Here is a 23721-nt window from a genome sequence, read left to right as displayed (position 1 = left end):
GAAGCAAACTAGATCTAGAAAACCATCAAAAATAGTAATACTCACAAGAATCCTCCACAAATGCAATATACTCCTACTCCTGAGACTTCTCTTCTCTGGCTATTTAAGCCTTCTCTGCTCTGGCTAAAATAGCCAGAGGAAGGGCTCAGGAGTAATGACATCAGGGTGGCCCTGTCTCCTGGGGCTCCAACCACAAAGCGCAAGGAATATTACAGCATTTAAAGAGACAACACATAATTGCAAACCTAACAGAAATTTTTCTTACATTTCAAAAATAGTGTTAATTTTTTTTGATTTTGTATATTTTATTAATTCCCAGCAGGAAATTGCCAATGTTTAATCTTACAGATGTACTTACTTAAGGAAAACAGGTACTGATGCTTAACAGCCCTTCTTTCAAAGTAGACATTTCACAGTATTAATTTTACGTTAATTGTATCAAATTCTATTTTTTAAGTATTTTAAATTAGGCTATTTTGTTTTCTTTGAGAAACCATCTCATTGTATGTCCAGCAGACCCAATTTCAAACCACAATAACAGGCACATTATTTTTTTTTTATTTATAAAAAAAATGCTTCACTTAAGAACACAATTTAACATGGTAAATTAATGCATACCATTGATTTTAAAATAATAACACCAACTTGAAAAATACCAAAGTTACACTGTAAATACCAAGTGGAGTATTAAAATGTGTATAGTAATTACAGCATCTGGCCACTGGATGGCATTCATAGCACTAGATTGCACTATGACCTGTACTCAAAATGCCATAAAAAAGTAACTCAAACTATATTAAAGTTACTTTGCTGTGAACAATCAAACACATATGTGATTGTTCATTACCTAGATGTTTCTGGCAAATAATGGTTTCAAAATTAAATTAGAATGCAAGAAAACTATAATTCTGCACTCAGTATACAGTAAGTATCCATATAAAACATAAATCTTACCACCTCCCTATACTTACTTTGCCTACAGGTCAAAATACACTTATTTGTCATTTATACTTCCTTGCACTTAGCCACAGGCACCCTACACCACCACTTCTTGAACTTCAATAGTCCTGCTTAGTACTGGGTGATTTTTTAAATTTGGTACTATGTATTCTCAACTTCAAACTGCCCATACTATTCTAATGAGACCTTTAAATATACACTATTAAATGACAATTAGTTTCACAGACACTAAATCACACTTTAGCAATATAAAGAATCAACATTACTGTATTTCTTTCCATTAGACTGTGGAACAAAGCTACTAAACAGAGTTTGCATATGCAAACATCACCCCAACTACATAAAATTCCCTAAGTGTGTATTTGTGTCAAATGTTGTGAACAGGCAATTTTGCACTAAAGAACCGAATGTTTACCATTTACAGAAACACTAAAGTTTCAGAGCCGTATTACTCACCTGCTTTCTAGTGCCAATATGTGGACACTGTTGACGCGACTGATCTTGTAAACACAGTTCTTTCACAGCATAACCACTGACACAGTAGGCATTATAGCCAGCTCCAAGAAGTATGGAACATAACAGAATAGCAAAATCAAAGCATGTTCCTTGTTGAAATCGTAGCACAGTTGAAGAGGAATAAAGATATTTTGGCTGAGAAAAGACAAGAGGGAAAACTCTGGTCAACACAGCTATAATGTATGTCTGTTCATTCACTTTCTAAACTCATTGTTTTCAGAAAAGAATCACAGGGTTCTGGCATCAGAGAGCAAAAAGGCATAAATCCATCCTGGAAGGGTCATTTTCTGGGCCATATTCACAGACACATGCATTCACTCATAGTTAAGCAATATAGTGTTCTGAAATAAATTTCCATACATATATCTCTACTTAAATATTCACAATCCACACTACACCTACATAACATAATGTAGTCAAAGTGTAGTATGTGACTGCTTTGCTAGTCTATGCAGCCCTGTTCAAACCATCATGAAACAATTACCTTCAGTTATTAAGACACATTCTACTGAAAGATACTGCAATTAAACGTAATTCACTGCTCATGAAACCTTATGATATTTTGAGCAATTAATTAGAATTTTTCACCAAGATTAATACAAGTTTTAGAATATTCGTGTGAAATCAAAATTACACAGACATTAATTGATTAACTTTTAATAAACAAATAATTAATACCATAAATAATGATGCCCTTTCATTATGTAAATGGTACAGACAGATTTAGTAGGGGTGGTGTAGTGATTGTGAATGAATCTCATAGGAACGACTATCATTGATATTATTGTAAATGGCAGAGGTTGATTATACAAATCAGGTATCACAACCTCAAGTTACTAGGGATTGATCAATTGGGTAAGTTTTATATTAGTCAAGACAGTGCTTTAACTGAGAAACCTGAAATGCTTAACTGAACACAACTTTTAGGTATTTTTGATAGAAATCCTATATTTTTTAAGTTGTAGTGAGACGTTATTACAACTTTTCACTTATGAGTAACATGGCATCTAGTGTGTTACCAAACTATTACTTATACTGCAACACCACTACTACAGGGAAGTATTAATTGAAACCAGTGAGACACCAATAAAAGAAGTAATGAAAAAAAAATCAAGAAAACAAATGGTAATATTTTAAACTCTTCAATGTTTTTTTTTTTTTAAATGAATAGAGATCTTGACAATTGTTTGCATTGCTGCCTCATGTAAATAATTTTATGTGTTCAAATTCTTTGTCTTCCTCCTACCTCTGTAGGATTTTCTCCAGGTATATCAGTTTTCCTTTCATATCCTCTCTCTAGGCTGCTGTAATGTGCCTAGTGCTACTGGGACTTGTTCCAGCCTACAGCATTATAACTGGATTAAACATGTGCAATAGTGTTATACCTGTATTATCTTTAGGACAATAAATAGTTTAGGATAAGGTTCCCCCAGTTTTCTACACGTATCCACGCATCCACTGTAATTCTTGTACATTGTCATTTGCAAAAATATCTCAAGCATTCTCCAGTTGAACTAACACCAGATATTCACAATTGGGATTAAGTTTGAGCTTTAATGTGGCTTTTCTGGAAAATGTATATTAAAAAGGGCAAATAGAAAGAAAGTGAGAGACAACATGCATTCAGTGTTATCAGCTTTACATGTACTGACAAAATATAATGTAAATCTATAACTTAAACAAACACTAACAGATTTACTTTTATCACTTTAGTACTAGAGTAAGAAAATGCCAAACTCTTGAATTATTAGTCAGATATTGGGGGAGAAGAAACCTAGTGCTCTAAGTTGTGAGTAAACAGTGTTAACCACCATGCCAAATATCTAAAACATTTAATGTGATAATGATTTTTTACTTTTCGTTATTAATCCACATAATCTGTAGAAAAAGCACATTACTATGCAAAAGTCTTAGTCACTTGTGAAAAAAATGCTGTAAAGGTGGAATGCTTTCAAAATATTGCCATAATTAGTTTTTATTAACAACAACAGAATTTCTATAAGATATACATTCATGCAATTTCTAAAAGTCCTCACATCGTACGTTGTTATAAGTGTCTTGGAGAATTTGGTACATATTCCTCAGTAGACTTTGGTGGTCTTAGTTGCTTCACTCACTGTTGTAGAATTCCCTGTAACTCTTTTGACTGCAGATAGTCTTTTTATAAAATGGGTCGCATGTTTGGGGTCATTGTCATGCTGTAGAATGAAGTTGGGACTGATCAGATACCATTCTGATGGTTTTACATGATTGCTAAAAATCTGCCCTTTCTTTGAAAACTCCTGTTCAATAAAGACCACTCCTGATAAGATTTTTTGAAACTGTAGACAGGTGTTTCAAAATGAAGTAGGCTTAATGTATTATTCATTTATTGCATTCAGTTTACATTGCCGACCTTTGTGTAGCTGGTCTTCAACCTTGTCCATTAATTAATGCTTCTGCACAAGAGCTAGACAGTACACCTGGAAAAATCTTTCTACCACAAATTTCTGCTTAGGAGAGATCTTGATGATGCAGGATGACCATCTTGTATGTTGCTGCTATGCTCACTTTTCCCATGGTGTAAGATTTACAGGGTAAACCACCACATCTACTGCAACCTAATCTTTTTAGAAAGGTTGTCCCTTGCCCAGTTGTTTTCCCTTTGCACGTCTATTTCTGTTTCAGATAATCACTTTGGTTCAACTTTCACATTATCTCCATAATCATTTAGTACCTGTTTGTTGTATTTAGTAACTGTCTATGACAAATATTTTTGTGAACTCTCTAAAGTGCCTAAGACTTTTGCACAGTAATGCATATACAAACAAATGCACACTCATTCAGTAAATGTTAACACAGTTTAAAACAGAGGTAAAGGTCTTTTTGTGCCTCATACTGGTTTGACATTAATAAATTCATTTTATAACTGGATGGATTAGTTGATGGAGATCATTGCTACAAACTGCAGAGCTACAAGTAATCTTTTTCTTCTGCATGACACATTAATAGATGTTCCTTAAGTGCTACAAATCTTCATTTACAATATATTCAAAAGTAAATCTTTAAACCAGTACTATATTCTTCCTCACACTGAACACATTTGGACTGAAGAAAAAAAAAAAAAAAAAAAAAACTTCAAATCTCAGTTAGCATTGTGTGACCGCAAAGTCGGCAGACCAAAATAGTTACGCACTCTTAAAAAAAGGTGTTTGTGAGGTAGAATAACTTGCTTCACTTTGATTTTCCAAAGAGAGTGAACAACAATATCAATTTTCATCCAGCTAAAACTTCAAGTAAAAAAAGGAAAGGACAAATAAAATAAATAGTACTTAGCAAGAAGAAAGGAACTTTCAAAAAGGGCTGGAAAATTATTTAAAAAAGAAAAAAGTGCTTTAGTCACTGGACCCCCATGGTTTGCAATAATCTGTCTTATATTGTGATATGTTATGTTTGAAACAAAACAGAAAGCATAAGAAGATTTAACAGTGCTAAAATATGCTTAACACATGCATTTGTTGTGGTGAAATAGTATCTGGAACCCATTGTAGAAGTCTTTAATTACAATTTTTAGAGTTGATGAAGACTCTAAATAAAATTTAAACTGAAAAAATGTAGTGTTTTTCAGCTAAGTATTTCCACACATTATTTTTATGATAATGCATTACAGTATTTTATAAAGAGATAAGGTTTATTCTAAAACACTCTTGGCAGAAAGAGATAAAACATTAAAGTACTCACTGGATCAGTAGGAGGTTCTAAGGGTTCCATTATCAGATAGTCAGAGACAAAACTTGCACAACCATCCCAACTGTAAGTCTCCGGGTAGTTAAGAAGTGTTGGGCGTAGAGTAGTACATACAGATTTCTACAGTGCAAAGAAAACATTTACCACGTGACTTCCAGTGACACAAATGGACTATTACAAAGTTTACAGAAAAGGAAAATAATTAAATGAAAGCCATGCATCTCTGTTAATGTAGAAAAACATAATCAAAAATAATCAAATTAAATACATTTAATTTACTCCTAGGTTTACTAAAGATTATCATTGTTTTCTGCGTGGCTGCAATAAAAGGACTTCCAAAAGCCAAATGGTTGATGGCACGGTTGAGAACATTAAAAATTTAGATCTAGACAGGAACATGCTTGTTCAGCCCAAAAAAGCTCACCAGTCCTATCAATTTAATTCTTCTAAAAACATCAGGTATAGTTTTGAAAGTCCCTAAAGTTTTACTGTCTACCATGGTACTTGGTAGCTTATTCCAAGTGTCTATGGTTCTCTCTGTAAAGAAAAACTTCCTAATGTTTGTGCAAAATTTACCCTTAACAGGTTTCCAAATGTGTCCCTGTGTTTTTGATGAACTCATTTTAAAATAAGTGTCTCGATCCACTGTACTAATTCCCTTCATAATTTTAAATACTTCAATTATGTCTTTTGCTTAAACTGAAAAGGCTTTTAATCTTTCTTCATAATTCATTCCCTCTAGTCCTGGAATTAGTCTAGTCACTCTTCTCTGTACCTTTTCTAGCACTGCTATGTCCTTTTTGCAGCCTGGAGACCAAAACTATACACAGTACTCCAGATGAGGCTTCTCCAATGCATTATAAAGCTTCAGCATAACCTCCTTATTTTGTACTCCACACATTGTGCTATATAACCTAACATTCTGTTTGCCTTCTTCATGGCTTCTGAACACTGTCTGGAAGTTGATAGCATAGAGCCTACTACGACTCCAAAATCCTTCTCATAAGGTGTTCTCTCGATTTTCAGACATCACATTGTGTATTCAAACCTAACATTTTTACTCCCTATGTGCAATACTTTACATTTACTGACATTAAATTTCACCTGCAAAAAATCTGCCCAAAGCTTTATGCTGTCCGGATCCTTCTGTAATGATTTAACACATTCAAAATTATCTGCCAATCCACCTATCTTGGTATCATCTGCAAACCTAACCTGCTTGTTACTTATATTCCTATCTAAATCAATAATATATATTAAAAATAGCAGGGACCCTAGCACTGACCCCTGTGGAATACCACTCTTAACATCAACCACTTTAATAAGGTTCCTCACAGCATAACCCTCTGCTTCCTGTGTCTAAGCCAATTCTGCACCCATCTACAAACATCACTCTGAACTCCCTCTGCTTTTAGTTTGATGGCCAACCTCTCATGTGGCACTTATCAAATGCTTTCTGAATGTCAAGATAAATAATATTATATGCTCCACTTTGATCATATCCTTTTGTTGCCTCCTTATAGAATTCCAGCATTTTGGTAAAACGTGGCCTCCCTCTTCTGAAACCTTCCTGACTATTCAGAAAAATAACTGTACTTGCCAAATGCTGCTCAATCTTATCCTTAATAGTTACTTCCATTAATTTTCCTGTGATGCACAGTAAGCTTACTGGCCTGTAGTTGCTTGGATCTGCCCTGTCATCCTTTTTATATAACAGGACAATACTTGCCATTTTCCAGTCCTTCAGAATCTCCCCAGTGTGCAGTGACTTCTTAAAAATATGTATCAAGGGTTTATATATGTACTTGGTAGCCTCCTTAAGAATTTGAGGGTAAATGTTATCTGGTCCTGGTGATTTGTTTGATTTCAGCCTATTTAATCTGAGTAGTACTGAGAACAAATGCCTGCACCGGTGTGGTTCCCTATTTACCTGACGAGGTAAGAAGACAGTATCGTGGCAGCAGAGCCGGTGCTAAGATAAAAGCCAAGCGTTTAGCGAGAAAGTGGCGCTAAAAACCTTCTGTGCCTTCTGTGATCCTGGGAAATGTGAAATCACTACCAAATAAAATCGACAAACTGGCTGCGCTGGTGAAAAATGTCAGGACCTACAGAAAATGCAGTTTGTTGTGTTTTAGTGAAACGTGGCTAATAACTAACATCCCAGATGCTAACGTGGAGCTATCCGGGTTTAGCACAGTTAGAACGGACAGAGACGCAAATACCTGCGGGAAGCAGAAAGGAGGTGGATTCGCACTCTATGTCAATACAAGATGGTGCAACTCTGGACATGTTAACGTTAAAATCTCCACTTGCTACAAAGACATCAAACTGTTGGCCATAAGTCTGCATCCCTAATACTTGCCCAGAGATTTTGGAACACATCAATGTTGTTATTGTATACATCCTTCCTCGGGCGGACGTGGAGATAGCAGGTGACATCATCCACTCCGATGTGGCTAAATTACAAACGCAACACCCTGAGGCACTTGTGCTAATCGCTGGAGACTTTAACCATGTAACGCTGGACAAAACTTTACCTACCTTGTCCCAGTATGTGGATTGTAACACCGGGGGAAATAGGACTATCGACCTACTGTATGCAAACGTTAAAGACGCATACAGCGCCACCCCGCTGCCTGCACTTGGGAAAGCAGATCATAACCTGGTTCTGCTTCAGCCTCACTACAAACCAAGAGTGAGGGAGCTACCTACAACCACACGCTCATTCAGGAAGTGGTCCCCTGAGGCAGAGCAGGCTCTGAGAGACTGCTTTGGAACTACGGACTGGGATATCCTGCAGGGATCTTATAGTGAGAACATTTTGGAGGTTGTTGACTGCACTACTGACTACATCAATTTCTGTATGGACATTGTAGTTCCAGTAAGAACAGTACGCTGCTATGCTAACAACAAGCCATGGATTACAAGTGACATCAAGGGCCTTTTGAACCAGAAGAAAAGGGCTTTTAAAGGCGGTGATCAGCATGAGCTCAAGCGCGTGCAGAAGGAACTCCAAGTCCAGCTTAGGGCGGCGAAGGAGCAGTACAGGAGAAAGCTGGAGCAGAAGTTGCAAAATAACAGCATGAAGGAAGTGTGGGATGGGATGAAGATCATCACTGGCTGCAGCTCGAAGCGGGGTGCCACCATCGAGAGAGACGTGGAGAGAGCAAACCAGATGAACAACTTCTTTAACGGGTTTGACCACCCTAACCCACTCTCACCTCGGAGTACTGCACCCTCCACCCATCCCAAGAGAGAGTCTACTCCAACCCTCAATCACAGCAGCCCAGTTAAGCAGAGAGCTGAGGAGACTTTGTGCCAGCAAAGCAGCAGGTCCAGATGGAGTATCGCCACAACTGCTGAAAGCCTGTGCGTTGGAGCTGAGGAGTCCTCTACAGCGCATCTTCAACCTGAGCCTGGAACAGGAGAGAGTCCCGAGGCTTTGGAAAACATTTTGCATCACCCCAGTCCCAAAGGTATCACATCCTAGTGAGCTGAATGACTTCCGGCCTGTCGCTCTGACGTCGCATGTGATGAAGACCATGGAGAGGCTGCTGCTTCACCACCTGAGGCCACAGGTCCGTCACATCCTCGACCCTCTGCAGTGCGCATACCAGGAAAAGGTGGGAGCGGAGGATGCCATCATCTACATGCTACACCAATCCTTCTCCCACTTGGACAGAGGTAGTGGTGCAGTAAGAATTATGTTTCTGGACTTCTCTAGTGCCTTCAACACCATCCAACCTCTGCTCCTTAGGGACAAGCTGACAGAGATGGAAGTAGATTCATACCTGGTAGCATGGATCATGGACTATCTTAAAGACAGACCTCAGTATGTGCTTCTCGGGAACTGCAGGTCTGACATTGTGGTCAGCAACACAGGAGTGCCACAGGGGACTGTACTTTCTTCGGTCCTGTTCAGCCTATATACATCGGACTTCTAATACAACTCAGATTCCTGTCACGTGCAAAAGTTCGCTGACGGCACTGCTATCGTGGGCTGCATCAGGAGTGGGCAGGAGGAGGAGTATAGGGACCTAATCAAGGACTTTGTTAAATGGTGCGACTCAAACCACCTACACCTGAACACCAGCAAAACCAAGGAGCTGGTGGTGGATTTTAGGAGGCCCAGACCTCTCATGGACCCAGTGATCATCAGAGGTGACTGTGTGCAGAGGGTGCAGACCTATAAATACCTGGGAGTGCAGCTGGATGATAAATTGGACTGGACTGCCAATACTGATGCTCTGTGTAAGAAAGGACAGAGCCGGCTATACTTCCTTAGAAGGCTGGCGTCCTTCAACATCTGCAATAAAATGCTGCAGATGTTCTATCAGACGGTTGTGGCGAGCGCTCTCTTCTACGCAGTGGTGTGCTGGGGAGGCAGCATAAAGAAGAGGGACACCTCATGCCTGGACAAACTGGTGAGGAAGGCAGGCTCTATTGTAGGCACAGAGCTGGACAGTTTGACATCTGTGGCAGAGCGACGGGCACTGAGCAGGCTCCTGTCAGTCATGGAGAATCCACTGCATCCACTGAACAGTGTCATCTCCAGACAGAGGAGCAGCTTCAGCGACAGACTGCTGTCACCTTCCTGCTCCACTGACAGACTGAGGAAATCGTTCCTCCCCCACACTATGCGACTCTTCAGTTCCACCCTTTGGGGGTAAACGTTAACATTATTCAAAGTTATTGTCTGTCTGTATACCTGCCTTGTTATCACTGTTTAATTTAATTTTTTCTTTATTAGCATGCTGCTGCTGGAGTATGTGAATTTCCCCTTGGGATTACGAAAGAAAGAAAGAAAGAAAGAAAGAAAGAAAGAAAGAATCTATCTATCTATCTATCTATCTATCTATCTATCTATCTATCTATCTATCTATCTATCTATCTATCTATCTATCTATCTATCTATCTATCTATCTATCAGTACTTCTTCCTCTACAATTTCTAAGACCCTCCTTATTAGTCCCATTTACTACTGGGAGGTTATCCATTTCCTAACTTGTAAAGACCTCAGAAAAATGCAAGTTTAGGGAGTCCACTATTTCACTGTCTGTATTTTTTAATTCCACTTTACTATTCCCGATGCACTTCACCTATTCCTTGACAGTTCTTTTACTACTAAAATAATGAAAGAATGTCTTCAGGTCATCTTTCGCCTTATCTGCTATATTCCTCTCCAACTGTCTTTTAGCCTTCCTAATATTTCATACGCCCTACGATTCACCTTGGAGTTATTATTAGTCTTATACCCCGTATACTTCTATTTTTTCCTTTGCAGCACCTTTTGTAACTCATTATTAACCCACTGCAGAGTTGTTTTAATTTCCTATTAATTCCAAATTTAGGTATTTACCCGTCATGAATTACATGTAAAACATTTTTAAACTACAACACTTAAAAGCTTATCCCAGTCTATCCTCCTTAGACTCTGCAGCATCTGCTCAAAATTTGCATTATCAAAGTTAAATATAACAATTTTAGTCTTTGCAGCCGCATTCTTACAAAACACTGAGAATTGTGTATTATATTATGATCACTTGATCCTAATGGTTCAATCACCGCTATACCCTCAATTCTTTCTTGATTATTATAAAATACTAAATCCAGACAGGCTTCACCCCGTGTTCGTGCTTTAACATACTATGTTAAAAAACAGTCACTGATTACTTTTAAAAACTCCTGCTCTTGTGCTCTGCTGTTTGCAAGGTTATCCCACTTAATATTTGGATAATTAAAGTTCCCCATGGCTATTATATCCCCATGTAAACTTGCCTTTTTCATATTACTAAAAAAATGATTAGAAAACTGATTAGTACTGTGGGAGGGCCATCTTACCTGAAAGGATGCAAGGCTTCAGCCACAAATATTAATATAAATTTATATTTTTATATACTGTATTTAATTTATATTTTTTCATATAAGGATTTCATTATAGTGAGTAAATTCTGTAAGATATATATTATTATAATTTATTTAATTAATATTAGATACTTACCAATTCATAAAAATATTAATATAACTTTAAATTAAGCTTTTTTTTTTAATAATGGATTGGCACTTTCATACATCTTATGAGCTACTTACTGCTTAATTTACCACTTTGCGTAATGTAAGAATTAGATTTACTTATCTGTTTTTTTCATTAGAATATCCTTTACAAGTTTTATATGGAGTATAAATGAATTGTGTTGTCCACACATACTGTCAATATGCCTATGTGTTATCAGGTGGCAGAGGCAGGACCAACCCTAGTGTCCTTAAAGAGTCACTTTTTTATTCAAAGTCTGGACTCTTAACACTAGAATCCCCACCAAATTTTGTTTCCCTTCATCACCTTATTTTTCCTAACACATGTGAGGATGATTGTATGCCCTTATCAGCGCAGCAACAAAGAATGCTGAGAAGAGATAAGTGTTTAATTGAAAAGTGAAATACATGAGGATTTAGTTTACTGTTTAGGATGTGAACCGAGTATACTTGAAGTAACTATTTATCAATAATTTAGCAAAAAAGGCATGCATTTTGCACATTTTGAGCATACTACTGTACTCAATAACTGACTTGTAAGTTATGTGGCTCAAGTAACATGAAATTTTATTTCTTTTGTCAATGGAGGTTTTTCACATCCTTTTCCATCGTAGAGCATTGATCTCTATTGGCTTCTATTATGCCATAAACATATTTCTCTACATTCTACATGAAAGCATGAGATTAAATTTTTTTTTCAGCTGCCACTACAAAGTACACAAGGTAAATAACATATTAAAAAAACATCATTTCAGAATGGAGTATTCCTTTACACCATCATCAAAAGAATTAGATAGATAAGGTAGATGGTTGACTGTATATGGTTTATTGTGAATGAGAGTAGGTGTGTGAATTATTGTGATGGACTGGCGTTCCATTCAGAATTGATTCCTCATTTGAGTTAAGAAGGGTGTGGACAGAACCTGGTTCTTAATAAAACTAAAACTGGAAAAATTGATAGGATAAAACATGGATGAATGGCTAAGTTTTATTTTATATACAGTATCATATATATTGATATTAGATTAAAAAATTAGTAATGTATTTCAAATATTATTTTTGTGACGAAAACATCTTTAAAGAAAAAAAAGCATATTACTGGTAGTTTTATTTCTGGATGGCATATTTTAACCATAAAATACTATAAATCATAACCATATAATAAGTGGAGGTCAACTAACTAAGAAGCTTTTTTAAAAGGGCAAAACCAGAGATTATAATCAAGATAGATAGATAATAACTTCTTATGCTTAAATAAAGGTGATTTTCTATGTCTGGACAAGCAATTGAAACAGTCAAATAACTTGATTTCTGGCACTGATGTAAATAGAAGTACAATGACAAGAAAACATTCATAGGCACAAAAAGTGACACAAACTGAATGCCTTCATTAACACAGTGACAAATAAGACTAAAAAATTAATAAAGATAATTTTCAAAAACCCACAAAGGTTAAAAAAAAACTTCAGAACCCTAAATGTGGTCTGAATGGTTATAAACCATGACATATTATGATTAGAAATCATGACAATTAAAGATCTGTCTGTTTTTTGAAAATAGCTAGACATTGTAATATTCCAGCTGCATAGTGCTAAAACAGATGTAAGCACAAAAAATAACCATGACATACAAGAAATTTATAATGAGAAACATACCTGTACTCTACACTCATTTAAAGGACAAAGAATTAATGGTTTCCTGTCTGGATAAAGATAGGCATACTGTAAACGAAAGTTCTCAATCATGGCAAAAATGCTTCTCTCTTTTGGGGTATTTTCCTTGTAGGAGGGTGGAAACTCATCCAACCGTAGCACATGCTTAATGATCTTACTGCAAAGGTAAATTAAGAAAAATAATTAGTACAGAAAATAAGAACTAGGATTTGAAATCTAAAAAGCTTTTTTGATGCATGTGTTGTATTTATCATTGATGATAATTTGCATTGTCCCACATCTGGAAGATGTTTCTTTATTTGGTTTCTTTCCACTTCCCTAAGTCCCTAACTTACCTAAGTCATGCATGTCAGCTTGACTAGTGAATCTAAACTGTTCCTATATGAATGACTGTTGGTGTGTGTCTGCCTATGTCCTGTAATGGACCTAGTCCAATGTTTACCCTTGCCTTGCACCAAATGCTGCTAGGATAAGCCTGGCCCCAGTGACTCTAAACTGGATTAATTAGGTTCCTATTCATAAAATAAATAGTAAATAGTATAAGAAGAGTAAGAGGAAGATGTGACTACTTTGTTGCCTGTCAGAATTAAATCACTTTATACTAACAAAAATTATTGTTTGTAATAGGTGAAAATATGTTAAACTTGCACGTCTGTTTTTCAGCAGCATGCTATATGAAACAATAAATTGTAGTTTTAGGAAAATCAGAGAATGAGGCAAAGAATAAAGTATAACAGGGATGTGTGGATGGAGCAGCAGTTTGTATAGAATGTGTACGAAACTGCAGGATGCATTGTAATATACTACAAACATACAAATTTCACCGTACTCTGTTTATGAAACAATACTTCTGCTACTACATCTATTACTACTACTACTTAGCAATAAAAAATAAAATGTTAATCAAAAACAAAATATTTTACTTCTTTATTAACATAACATATTCATGCAAGTCAAAGCTGAAAATATTTAACTTTTAAGTAAATAATTATGTAATTAGTTACAATGTTCAAATGGTGTTATTATCAATATGAACAGTTATGGTACTTGAAGATAAAAATAAATTTAATTTAATTTATTAGGAAGGAGGGTCTAGAAAAAATGGGTTTGAATGCTATGAAAAAGCATTGACTCTGGCTGCTAAAATGGTATTGTGTATTCATGCCTGCCTTCACTCACAATATTTCATTGTATGTCCTTAAATTTTATGAAATGTTACTCCACTCTTTCAAACCTAATACCTGTATAAGGTATATAATTGCTGAACCTTATTTGTTCATGTGGGACATGGTGGGCCATTACAAATCATATATTGCTCAGGAGCATTAAATGATACTAAAATATATTATTTACCTTATTCTTTAACATTCTAGGTATAACTTAAAATAGTGAAAAATTTAGCTGTTAACAAATTTTACTTACTGAATACACACACCCACAATCACACAGAGCCTACAGTATTTACATTTACCAGTTAATCTAACCTGCATATTCTTGCAATATGGATGGAAAATCGACACACATATCAACGGAAAAAGCAAACTCCACACAGACAGAGACTGAACCAGGAGTTGAATCTAGTCTCCTGGTACTATGAGGCAGCAGTCTAAACTATTTTTAAACTATCAAACTGTTTCACTATTATACCATGCTGTCACAAGTACCACTTACACTAATTAAGTTTATTTTATTATTGCATGTACATGACATTAAAAAAATGTAAATTTTGGAGGTAGAAGGAGATACAATACAATATAGTACACTAAAATGCTTCCTACACTAAAGAACAAAAGATGTGAATGACATGAACAATAATAAACCTCTACTAGCCAACCTGCTACGCCGCATAATTATTTATTGATGGGTGAACACTTCCTGAAAGACACAGTTGTCCAAATGGGGTGGGTTTGAGGATACGACTGTGAGTGAATGAAAAGATGGAACTCTGGAGAGAGCAACATACAATTGTCCGTGACTGAAAACTGGTTTTGGCAGATACAGGCATATCTTTTTGAAAGTTTGGCCCTGTGCCTTATTAATTGTCATTGCAAAGGCCAATCTAACAGGAAATTGTCTGCATGTAAAAGTAAAAGGCAAATTTGAATCTGTTGGGGTCAGGGAAAGCCGGGGAATAAGGACAGTTTGTGAGGTAGCAGCTGTGATAGTTTTACACTCCAGTACATTGCGGTGAATGCTGGTAACAGTCAGGCGGGCGGGCAGGCGAGCAAGCCAACAAAAACACTATGCTCTTAGTATGGTATGAATCAGGTTTTTGTAGACAAAGGTTTTCCCTGTTCCTGCAGGACCATCTAAGATGAAGCATGTTTGTCGCGGATGGGAATCGCTGTATGCAGCGTGTAAAACAGTTTGCAAGGGTGGACGCGGTCGTGCGTATCCCATGATGCGGGAGGAGGGTTAGAGTTGGCGGGCGGGGCTCTGTCGTGCGTATCCCATGGGCTTAGATTTGGTGGGCGGGGCTCTGTAAGTTGGCGGGCGTGGCTCTGTCGTGCGTATCCCATGGTCTCTGTCTTGCGTGCTATGATCGGCTGCTTAGTGAATTGTTGGTGGGCGGGGCTCTGTGAGTTGGCAGGCGTGGCTCTGTCGTGCGTATCCCATGGTCTCTGTCTTGCGTGCCATGGCCGGCTACAGCCATGTTGCAAAGTTCAAGAGCAACAGTTTCGTCGATGACATTTTTCCACAAATATCCGACAGATACAAACAAACAGTTACCTGATGCAGGAATTTGTATAACATTGAAAGAAGAGTTGTGTCCATGAAATACATGTGAAGTGGTGGCCATGTTTGGAAAATGAACAGTCAACGTGGCTCAGAGGTGCATGTAGACTGTAGCACAGAACAAAGCGACTCAGGATGTGTTTGGAAAATGAACAGTCAACGTGGCTCAGAGGTGCATGTAGACTGTAGCACAGAACAAAGCGACTCAGGATGTGTTTGGAAAATGAACAGTCAATGTGGCTCACAGGTGCATGTGGACAGTACACAGATGAAAGCGACTCAGGTGAGGAGTTGGGGGCGGGCACATGAGCAGGCAGTGCGCATGCCTCGAGAGCTAGGGTGGATGCGGGAGAAAGCGACTGAGGATGTGTTTGGTGAGGAGTTGGGTGCGGGCACATGAGCAGGCAGTGCGCATGCCTCGAGAGCGAGGGTGGACGCGGGAGGAGGGTTAGAGTTGGCGGCCGGGGCTCTGTCGTGCGTATCCCATGATGCGGGAGGAGGGTTAGATTTGGGGGGCGGGGCTCTGTCTTGCGTGCGTGGTTGCAGGAGGAGGGTTAGAGTTGGCAGGTGGGGCTCTGTCGTGCGTATCCCATGACACGGGAGGAGGGTTAGAGTTGGCGGGCGAGGCTCTGTCTTGCGTGCGTGTGTATGCCATGGTCAGGTGACTTGGTGGATTATATATAGAAAAGCAGCTGGAACCGAAAAGAACAATGAAAAGTCAACGTGTCTCAGAGGTGCATGTGGACTGTAGCAGAGACGAAAGCGACTGAGGCGGTGTTTGGTGAGGTGTTACGTGCTGGCACATGAGCAAGCAGTGTGCATGCCTTGAGAGTGAGGGAGGACGCGGGAGGAGGGGTAGAGTTGGCGGGCAGGGCTCTGTCGTGCGTATCCCATGACGCGGGAGGAGGGTTAGAGTTGGTGGGTGTGGCTCTGTCGTACGTATCCCATGGTCTTAAAGTTGGTGGGCGGGGCTCTGTGAGTTGGCGGGCGTGGCTCTGTCATGCATATCCCATGGTCTCTGTCTTGCATGCCATGGTCGGCTGCTTAGTGAATTTTTGATGGGCGGGGCCCTGTGAGTTGGCAGGCGTGGCTCTGTCTTGCGTCTTGCGTGCCATGGTCAGCTGCTTAGTGAATTATATATATATAGATAGGTCTAAAAGATTTTAACACTTTTGAACTAAAATCAAACTACTGTAGGACCTATAGAAGAATGAAAGAAACCTGATATAAGGTCAGACTCCTGCATGACTCCAGTTAGAAGGAAACACCTGTCAGAATTTAGAATTCTTCAAAAAGTTCCTATAATGCCTTATCATTTTTGTGTTATTTTTATTTTAAAAACAGATTTGGACTAGAGACGTACATTTGACTGGGCTCAAGAAGCAGCATTATGTTTAAAAGGACATGCATGTCTTTGCTTTTTTCCTGAAACCTTTCATAGTTACAAGAAAAGCACATAGGAGATCATGTGGCACTCAAAAGAGGTGTATTTTACGTTTCCAAATACCTGTATATGGTTCCAGTGATATTTTGGAGATACGGTGAAAGTGTTTGAGGAAGGTGATTAGGGTGGTCATATTTCAATGACACAGAACCTACTGTGGTCAGAGAGTTTATTATCTGTGAATGTTTTAACTGTGTGAGCACATAAATGCTTTCATGGCAGAGATGCTGATTTTTTTATAAATTCAAAGTGGCATGTCATGATTGAAGCCGCTGGCTTATTCTTATTTTTTCGAAGTCACACTGAAAGCTCTCCAAACTGTCTGTGAAGATGCTTTGCACTTTTTCTTCTATCAAAAAGATAAAAACATCTTGTAAATAGTATAACATCTTTCATTATTACTATTATTCCATAGAGTCTCCTGTGTTGGGGTGGGACTGGCATCAGGCTGTTTCAAGGTTTGCTTTCATTCTCCACGTGGCTAATTATGCATGCATAGGGCACCACAGACTCCTTCTCTTATATTGACAAGGAACTGAAAGAGCGACCTGCCATTTGGTGACAAGCAGAACTAACTTATTATTTAGCCTGTATATGTTTCATAAAACTGAAATTTGAAAACCTGCATTATTTACTTGCTGTATCTGTTAAGCTCCTCATATTGAGTTCACCCACTCTACACAGTATTAATGTGACTTTATGGCTTTACATTTTACAGCATTTGTTTTTATGGAAAATGTAAAAACGTGTATGAATACTGATGCTACAGTAATTCACCAGCTGCCTTAGCATCTTTGAACGTGATTGTGTGCTATTCATAGTGCCAACCACTGTGTGAACATGCCTCAGTGAGATCAAACAAGAAAGAACATAGTGAAAGATGCACAAGCTTCAAAACCAGTCTGTAATGCAAATGATTAGCATTATATACCCTGGGGGCAGTCCCATCAAATGTTGGCTGTTACAGCTCTGAGGGATGACACACTGGCCTCACAATGCATTATAGGAGGATGAAAAAAAAGTTCCCCTAAACTAGCCGAATTTCAGTAAATAATTTGACAAACAAGGGTGAATACGAAGGCAGCAAATTTCTGTGAATAGCAGTTTGCTGAAATTTGCTGATCAAAACTACTGGTCACTATTCAGGAAATGTATGTACAGGTTGATGCACTCCTACAGGTACTTTGGGGGGGGGGGGGGGGGGGGGGGGGTGCTCATTAATAAAGACAGAATACAATACAGAACCTTACCTGACCGAAAGGCCAGTTGAATGAAGTACCGGGTGAGATACGCTAATACGCCAAATGGCAGCCTCCCTGGGTTAGGATTCTCACACAGACACCCCCAGAGCATGCTGGGACCTGCAGTTCCATGGGGAAGCCCTAATCTTTTTAAAAACCTGTCAGGATCTAATCAATAACATTTTAGAATAAGCATTTAAATTGAGGAAGCAGGTTCTCTCCCTTCTTTTACCCCATTTATCTCTATTCATTTATTATTTTATCTATTCATTTGTTTTTACTAGCATAAAATTTTACACTGCTGGCCTAGCTCTCTTTCTCAGGGGTGGGGGTTGATTTGTTTTGAACCTTTTTCTTTTTTTTCTTTTTGTAAAACTCGAGTTATGTGTATGGAGTGTTATTTGATTTTTAAAAATTCAATGAAATTAAAATATACACATTTCTAACTGCTTTTTACAGCACTTAGTGATAGGAAGCAGTATAAAATATATTACATAAAAAATTAATACAACTATTAATTCTTTTCACTGCAGTGTAACCTACTGTATATATTAATGATTGAAGGCGGGAATAGTAGCGGTTATCATCACTGCCTTACAGATTCAATGTCCAGGGTTTGAATCTAATGTCTAGTTATTGTACTGGTGGGGTATTCATGCCCACCTTATTTCTGCATGGGTATTCCTCTGGATATTCTGAACTTCTTCCCATATTCCCAAAGGCATGCATGTCAGTTTGATAAGCAAATCTAAACGTTCCCCATGTGAGTGTGAGTGTGGGTGAGTGTAGACCCTATGATGGACTGGTTCTCTGTCTTGGGCTGCGTCCTGCCTTTAGCTCCATACTGCTAGAATATGCTTTGTATAACTGAAACCCTCAACTGAGTTGGAGAATGTCATGTAATTAAATAGCTGATGCCATAATAAACTGCGTGTTTTCTTAGTCAAACTTGCTTGCAATCTTAAAGTTTCTGTTATTTTGTCATATTTTTTAGTTCTGGCTAAACTAAATAGATTTAAATCAAGTTTCTAAACTTTCTACTCACTTTTGGACAGACGGTGGCTCTGGTGGAATATTGGATAAGGCCTCCTCAAGTTCCTGAAGCTCTAAAACTTGTTCACTTGTTTCTTTATCATCTAATGGCTCCTCTGACTCCATTACTTTCACCTCATCTTCAGCTTCGTCTTTATTCTCAGAAACAGGTTGTTTGTTTTCACCTTCAACTCCTTCTGCTGGGACATCCATTATTTATAGCCTATAAAATAAATAAATAAATAAATGCACTCAATTTATCAGCATTCTGAACAGTCACTTGTAGTTAATGTATATTGAGTTACATAATTAAAAGATATATTTTAGTATTTTTATATATTTAACTCTTTCCACAGTGATCAATAAAACACAGAAGTTTTCAAACCAAAAAATTTGATTAATAAATAAATCCGGTGCATTCATAAATAGTACATTATATACATATATATACACACATACATATATACTGTGGAAGCTGGCCCGGACGCAGACAGGCGGACAGCGATGGTTCACCCGACACATGTTTATTATACATAACTATTTAGACTATGCAGCACACAACCCCAAACAACTTCCCCAAAGTCCGGCCTCTCACTCAATGCCTTTCTTTTCAGGCCACCTCTTTTCCTCTCCTCCCAAGCTCTGTGCTTCTCCTCTCCTGACTCCAGTCACAGAACAGAGGGAGGCAGCCCCTTTTATAATCACCTGGATGTGCTCCAGGTGCCTCCCGATAATCTTCCACCGGCACTCCCCAGTTTGGCGGAAGTACCAGCTGCACACCCGGAAGCACTTCGGGTGTCCCTGGTCATCTTCCCACCAGCACCAGTGTGGCAGAAGTGCTGAGGACCAGGGCTCTCCAGGTATTGGGGCGCCCCCTGGCGGTGACCACAGGCTTCCAAGCTCAGTTCCCATGGTCCCCAAAGCCACCAGGGCAGTCGCCCCCTCGTGGTCTGGAGAAGGCGTAAGCCCTCCACTGGTCCTCCTGAGCATCCCGCCTGGGTACCACCCCAGCCACTCACCACTATATATAACTATATATATATATATATATATATATATATATATATATTTATCAAGACTCTGACCAATGTTTTAGCCAGTGCTTCTTCCCTATCCTTTTCTCATAAAGGCTGTTCAAAAAGGCTAGAATTATTGATTCATGAACAACAGCTTTGCTGAAAAGTGCCCTGTTTGTTTAGAAAATACATTTAGAGAGATGGGCAAATCAATAATGTTTATTTTCTCCACTCCTGTACAACAGACTTCACTGACCTCCAAGAAATGTTTAATGCCTTTGAGATTAATTACTCTCATGCTTACCTATACTCTAACTTAGTCTTGGAACACTCCATTATCTTTATTTGGAGGCTTTCTTTTGAAAAGGTTTATCATGGTGTGAAAGCATACAAAAAGAAAGAGGGAAAATATGCTTTTAGATTCAAACAGGTGGTGAGCTAATTGCTCACACAAGTAAAGCCCTTGAACAAACTGTGTGATATGTTGAGGCAATATGTCTGAGAAGAAAGTTATATTTCCAACTTAAAATCTAGGACACCCTAATGTGGAAAAATAACTGACAGCTGAAGGCACAAATCTGGCACAAATACCAGATAAAATATTTGAAAGGGTAAAGGTGACAGATTATGATATTACAGTATAAAAATTAGTTACTCCAGCTGTACAGATGGTATTAACTTTAACCTTTTCATTTCAGTATACAATAAAATCAGCTGACGATAAATAACAGCATTTTTATTGTTATGTTTACCATGTCTAAATGAGTCCTACTCATATATTGTACATACAGAATTGTGAAAAAGTTAGTATTCTTGCTGGAATATGTTGTATGTTTTACTATAAAGAAATATCATCCACATTTCAATATTATTAATATATTAAGGTTGCCTAATCAAACAGAGACCACAGAGCGATTTTGCCATATCTAAAGAAAAATTAAAATGATTTTGGACGAAGAGTGTACCCTAGGCATCACTACTTGCATTTGGCCCATTTATCAGAAATAACTCCAAGATACAATAACATTTAAAGTTTTTTAACAGAGACAACTTTAGTTTCAGTTTGCTTAATTCGTCCATATTAGACTAAGTTCGAGTTAAGTCATAAAAAAAGTTTCATTTAGAAAAAAATATCATTTGAACAAACCTTTGTGCTGTGTATTTTTTGCACGGATTTAAAAACTTTTCTCCAATGAAGTCCTTTAACTTTTGAGTGCTTCTGTTACAGGTATGAACTACTTCCTTATGGCACCACTGTTTACATGTGGTCGCATAGCAACATAATCAGAGTCGCGTGCGTGAAAAAGTAGGCACAGCTCATTAGCATAGAAGCCTCCCTACGGCAAGCCGTCAAGGACAATACAAACGAATATTCTGAGCGATCATGAATGGCTTTAGTGGAAACTGTTAAGGGAGACGCTAACCCGAACCCCCACGTCCAATCTCATAATTTTTTTCTGTTATGATCGTTATTGAATTTGGTATGGTATAGACTCTTCATTTTTAAAGTACATTTTTGTTAATTGTTAAGTACATTTTAAAATGTATTTCTTTTCTCCAGGATAGTGAGAAGTTAAGCAAAATGACACACTTTATTGGCTAACTAGAATTATTACAATATGCAAACTTTCGAGGCAACTCAGGCCCCTTTTTCAGGCAAGAATAATAAATTAAAATACAGCAGTACTGCAAGTAACAGTATCCAAGCCTCATTTTATAGGCTATATTTCATAGAAAACATTTCAAAAGGTATTTCGTTATATTTTTTCAGTATGAAAAGATGTTATTAACTTTATACATTTCAATGTATATTATACTTTATGTATAATTTGTATGTGACAGATAAAATTGCATTTGATTTTTATATGTTTAGAATATTCGATGTGTCCCGCGGGCTACACCGCCTTGTAAGCAATAACGCATCTTTCTTGATATATATTTTTCCATTTTATATGGATCAATCAATCTAATTAAAATAACTTTTCGAAGTGAAGAGTAATGAATCACAGTGGGTGTGTTACAAAGATATCGATGTACAGTACAGTGGAATTATGTGTCCCTTGTGTCGGAATATTTCCCTGCTCACGCATCTTTGCCCGGCGTTTCGCTTTTGATTTAAGGCTTGCTCTATGCAACATGCCATTCTTGCCCGTCGGTTCTATCCTGGCCGTTTCCGCGCTGCGTGAAACATTTAGGTTTGCGTTCTGTAGTACTAGGGTGTTGTACCGTGTTAGCCATTATGAATGTAGAGAAAAGCCAAGCAAAATGACACCTTTTATTGGCTAACTAAAAAGATTACAATATGCAAGCTTTCGAGGCAACTCAGGCCCCTTCTTCAGGCAAGATGTAAATAAAGATGTAAAGAGGTTTGCGTTCTGTTATTGTAGTTTTAGTGGGAAGCACAGCGTTTGACGACGAACACTAAACTTTGTAATTAATGGATTGGGTAGATTTGTGTAGTTTTATAGTTATTTAATAATTAGAAGTCGGACTAACCGAATGTTTTGAATTTTGTTTTCACAGCTTTACCTTGTCAGTTATATGAACTTTAGCAACAGTGTTTACATGGAGGCGGCACGGTAGCGCAGTGGTAGCGCTGCTGCCTCGCAATAAGGAGACCTGGGTTCGCTTCCCGGGTCCTCCCTGCGTGGAGTTTGCATGTTCTCCCCGTGTCTGCGTGGGTTTCCTCCGGGCGCTCCGGTTTCCTCCCACAGTCCAAAGACATGCAGGTTAGGTGGATTGGTGCTTCTAAATTGGCCCTAGTGTGTGCTTGGTGTGTGAGTGTGTTTGTGTGTGTCCTGCGGTGGGTTGGCACCCTGCCCGGGATTGGTTCCTGCCTTGTGCCCTGTGTTGGCTGGGATTGGCTCCAGCAGACCCCTGTGACCCTGTGTTCGGATTCAGCGGGTTAGAAAATGGATGGATGGATGTTTACATGGACTGACATGGTTATGTGAAAAAGTTAGGCTATGTGAAAAAGTAAGGCAAATTTATTTGTATCAGGCCATAACTAAGAACGATAGTCCAAGTTTGAGAATGTATTTCTTGAATGATCTAATGTTATGGTGTTGTATCTTTCTCGTTTATTTTTCTCCTTATATACTTACCATACTTTGTCTCTTCCCTTTCAGTGTTTCACTTGTGACATATCCCAGGTTGTGTGCGTCAATGGTTAAACGTAAATATACAAAGAGATAGAAAAAAGACGGTTGTGACAAATAGTTGGTATCTTTGGCTGTTTAAAACAAACTACATGGTTGTGTTTGGATACAAAGTTTCTTGTTCTTCGTGCCTTTATAGATGAATGTAAATTGTTTTACTACAGGTACTGTTGAATGAAACATTTG

General features: G+C 38.1%; 1 protein-coding gene across 1 annotated transcript in view; it reads right to left on the bottom strand.

Moving 5' to 3' along the window:
- Nucleotides 1–21654, bottom strand: part of ccdc135 (coiled-coil domain containing 135) — an 88244-nt gene extending 66590 nt beyond the window's left edge. The window contains exons 1-5 of the mRNA XM_028810187.2: nt 21525–21654; nt 19375–19584; nt 12891–13065; nt 5197–5322; nt 1417–1611 (exon numbers count right to left, since the gene is read on the bottom strand). Of these exons, the coding sequence (XP_028666020.1) occupies nt 1417–1611; nt 5197–5322; nt 12891–13065; nt 19375–19574 (696 nt within the window). The 5' untranslated portion in view covers nt 19575–19584; nt 21525–21654. The remainder of the gene's footprint in view (nt 1–1416; nt 1612–5196; nt 5323–12890; nt 13066–19374; nt 19585–21524) is intronic.
- Nucleotides 21655–23721: the final 2067 nt, after the last annotated feature.

Source organism: Erpetoichthys calabaricus, chromosome 9, assembly GCF_900747795.2.
Source record: "Erpetoichthys calabaricus chromosome 9, fErpCal1.3, whole genome shotgun sequence".
Taxonomy (NCBI): Eukaryota; Metazoa; Chordata; class Cladistia; order Polypteriformes; family Polypteridae; genus Erpetoichthys; species Erpetoichthys calabaricus.
Note: the sequence above shows the minus strand (reverse complement) of the source record. Positions and strands in the feature narration are given on the sequence as shown.